The 3,615-nt window shown below is 44.7% G+C and overlaps 1 protein-coding gene across 1 annotated transcript; it reads right to left on the minus strand.

Annotated features, from left to right (window-relative positions):
• Nucleotides 1-1,460: 1,460 nt before the first annotated feature.
• LOC125473356 lies at nucleotides 1,461-3,003 on the minus strand. Its single transcript, XM_048576039.1, has 2 exons — nucleotides 2,314-3,003; nucleotides 1,461-1,793 (listed from the first exon to the last, which is right to left on the minus strand). The coding sequence occupies exons 1-2, from the start codon at nucleotides 2,890-2,892 to the stop codon at nucleotides 1,461-1,463; spliced, it is 912 nt and encodes a 303-aa protein (XP_048431996.1). The 5' UTR covers nucleotides 2,893-3,003.
• Nucleotides 3,004-3,615: the final 612 nt, after the last annotated feature.

Below are 3,615 nucleotides of genomic sequence, written 5' to 3' on the forward strand. Positions count from 1 at the left end.
AGCTTGATGAGCTTGGTGATCGTCAACGGTTTGCAGCTTTCTTCCAGAGGCACCTCTTTCCTGGGTCATCCAGCGTTCCGCCAAGTATTGAGGCCTCGAATGCTTTATCTCCGATGCCTCTTGCTCCGATGCCTTCTGCTCCGATGCCTCCTGCTCTGAGAGTGTTGCCACGTAGTGGGGCTTCACGTACACATCCTTTGTGAAAGCTTCAACTTGTTTTTTTTTTTTTTTTTTTTTTTTTTTTGTACATATTTGTAATTTCTCGAAAATCAATGAACATGCTTTGTTTTATTTAGTGTATTATGCTAAATACAGATAAAACATATACATCACCATCCATAATCAAATTTTTATTCTTTTCTTTGCTTTCGGTGGCGCTGATCCACCATTCATTTATATATATATTTCAGATGGTGCCAGAAGCACCACCATCGTTTTTTTCCTTTCTTTTTATTATATGTATATATATATATATATATTATTTTTTTTTCACATGATTCCAGAAACATCATGATTGCTATTTTTTTTATTATTCTTTTGAAAGATGCTTCCCAGCATCATCATTACCATTTTTTTTTATTATTATTATTTTTTTTCTTTATATGGCCATCTGCAAGGCTGAGTTCGTGGGTGAAAACCCAGGCGAGTCCGAGAGAAGACGGAGGAGATCTTTGGGTGTGAGTTGACAAACTTTGATTTTGTCAATCACATTCAAAGGCAGCAGCAGAGGCAGGCAGACGGATGAGATCTTTGGGTGTGAGTTGACAAACTTTGATTTTGTTGATCACATTCAAAGGCAGCAGTCATGGCGGAGGTGCAGAAGCAGCCAGATCTTGAGGCAAAGTGTAAGGCGTCGAGCTTCACGACCGGCTAGTCGTTTGACGGCGGTCACTGAAGTTTCTTTGCCGATCTTGATCATGGTGGTCAGGGTGACGAGCTCGAGGTAGTGCAAGGCGTCAAGCCTGAAGTGGAGGAATTGCTGCGGCTATGGTGAGATTTCCGTTTTTTTTTTTTTTTTTTTTTTTTTTTTTGTAGTGCTGCAAATGTCTCAATCGGTGGAGATGAAGAAGGAACACTCCGCGGGAGGAGTTGACATCGGCAAAGACGGCAAGGATGGTTGCTGCTGCAATTGGTGGAGGCGTTGACGGGCAGCGAACAAGCTACTGTTGGAGTTTGAGCTCGTGGATGCTGCTGGCAGATCTATAGTTGCTAGCTTTCAACGAATTGCCGTACTGGAGAAACTTGTCGATGTCAACAGCAGAGACGAAGAAGACGGAGTTGTTGAAGTAAAGGATCAACGAGCAGGGGAATGAGTGCTTGGAGAGAAATCTTGACGGCAAGAAAGAGAAAGTTCAATCGAAGATGAAGCCCATTTTGATCATGGTGGAGACTTCCCTCGATTTCAGCGTGTCCTTGGAAGTCGTTGGAGATCCGAAAGCTCGATATCAGATTCAATTATCTCATTCTTCGACATGGACTTGATCAAATCTGATTTTCAGATTAGCGGAAGAGGCTGCTCTGTCGTATTCCTCCTGCGCCACCGGGTCAAGCTCCGCCATTTCGGACACCAATCTCACCATGCACACCTGAACCTTCATTGGTGAATCGCCCAAAGCCGAAACAACAACGTTAATTCCCAACAAATCAATTATAATTCGGACCCTTTCTTGATCAGTGGCGATGTGAAACAGAGCATTAGCAGCCGCCGAGTCCGAGAAGCCCAGCCGCTCCGACGAACAAGCCCTCGTTGGTGTGGCCACAGCCGATGGCAATCTCCTTCGCCGAAGCCCCACCTATGCTGATTGTCTCCGTCACAAAGTCGCCGACAGTGTTCGAGCCGTCACCGTACGCCACCTCGTAGAGACACGTGCCGTTCCGACACTCAAACACATCGAGGGATTTGCATTGTTGGGATTCGCACGAGAGCGGCGAGAAGGAAGTCGAGGAAGGAAGGGCTGCAGTGTGCGTTGAAGGAAAGTCCAAGAGAAGTAGAGAGAGAACTGTGGTCTCCAAATGTCACCACTTTGCTACTGCCTTTCCGTTGTTATCGGCCGAGACGAGGGTGCACGTTGTGGTCTCTGGGCTCACGGATGGCAGTCTCGCTGGGCAGAGAGAAACAAGGAGCAGCCGTCTGGACCTTGGGGAGTCGACAGCGGCAGGGAGCGGAGAGCGTCTCTCTTTCTTCTCCGCGTTTTCTGCTCTTTCACCCCAATAACAACTATCACCGTAGTATGCGTCTATTTCCCACCTTTCAAGCTCATCCGTTGCGGTAGAGATAGCAAGGATGAAATCGAAAAGAATTTCTCAAGACACCCAACTCCCCGGGTCTCGCAAGTTTGATCCGTGATCCTCCCATAACAGATCTTGTTCCACCACCTCCAAATACTTGTGGAATGCCTTCTGAAGGTTCTCGTCCAAATCATGGAAATCAGGCCCCTCGTAGGCAATTTGATCCTCGGAATCTTCGGGAGTATCTTCAATTTTAAAAGGGAAGGAAGATGGAATCTCCTCAACCTTGTCGAGATCCTCGGTCTCCTCGGCGCGCTTGATCTCCGAAACTTTCTCAGCATATTGCTGGCCCGTCAGTGGCAGTATCGTTGTCACTTGAATGAATTTCTCAAATGGACCTGTAACGATGTCCCTGAAGAACTCAACGGACTCCGTCAACTCCTCGGCCGTCTTACCCTTCCACTTAACGGCGAGCTGAGGCACGGCGTTATCCTCCAAATACACTCCGATTGCCGTGATCTTCACGAAGTTCCCCTGAATCTCCAGCCCCCTCACCCCTGCGTCGCCGAGGAAGAGAGTGTTGGAGGAGCCCGGAGGTTTGACAGACGGTGGAAACGCGGTCGTCTCGATCTGGAGTCCGGCGAGCGATGGCGTTGGAGCCATTTGACAATTTTGTTGTTATTGTGGAGAGAGAGTGTGTGAGAGAGATACGTTTAAGGAGATGATGGAGCGGATGATGGAGCACACGCAGATTGGGCTTTGAGAGCCGGGCCCGGGCCTGGATTTGTATATATATATTGTATATATTTCCTTCTTTTTTTTTTCTTTTTTTTTTTTCCTTTTTTTTTTAACACATAACAACGTATGTACTTTTTTTTTTCGCAGAGAATATATATATATATATATATACTCTAATACATAGTAACATATGTATATATTTATTTTTTTTGATAGAGAATATATATATATATATATATATATATTTTCTAATACATAGTAACATATGTATATCTTTTTTCTTTTGAAACCAACAACATGTAATTTTTTGTACAAAGAACGTAATAATATTGACTTTCATTAATGAAACATTTATTTATTTATTTTGATGTGACTGTACTTGAAGTTTTGAAGTTTCAAGTTGCCTACGTACTCTTTCAAAGAAGAGATCAAGTCATAACGTAGTTCAAATGAGTGATGATTTTGATGATGATTTTGATGATGATTTTGCCGTACACAGTTTATGCTCTTGCGGGCCAGGAGCGTCTTGGTGCCGTTTGCATTTTTAGCTCGTGCAGGCAAAGAGCGTTTGTTGTCGCCTTTTATGCTCGTGCGGACAAGGAGCTTTGGTTGTCGCCTTTTAGGCTCGTGCGGGCAAGGAGCTTTTTG

This window comes from the organism of the source record quoted next, unplaced genomic scaffold, assembly GCF_019419815.1.
Source record: "Pyrus x bretschneideri cultivar Hongxiangsu unplaced genomic scaffold, Pyrus_bretschneideri_v1 Contig83, whole genome shotgun sequence".
NCBI classification, from domain to species: domain Eukaryota; kingdom Viridiplantae; phylum Streptophyta; class Magnoliopsida; order Rosales; family Rosaceae; genus Pyrus; species Pyrus x bretschneideri.

Bases quoted from the DNA above. Each gene is read 5' to 3' on its own strand.
- LOC125473356 (XM_048576039.1), bottom strand. From the start codon at position 2,892: ATGGCTCCAACGCCATCGCTCGCCGGACTCCAGATCGAGACGACCGCG. The intron at 1,794-2,313 runs GTGTCTTGAGAA...CAATCAGCATAG, and splicing joins TGCGAGACCCGGGGAGTTGG to GTGGGGCTTCGGCGAAGGAG.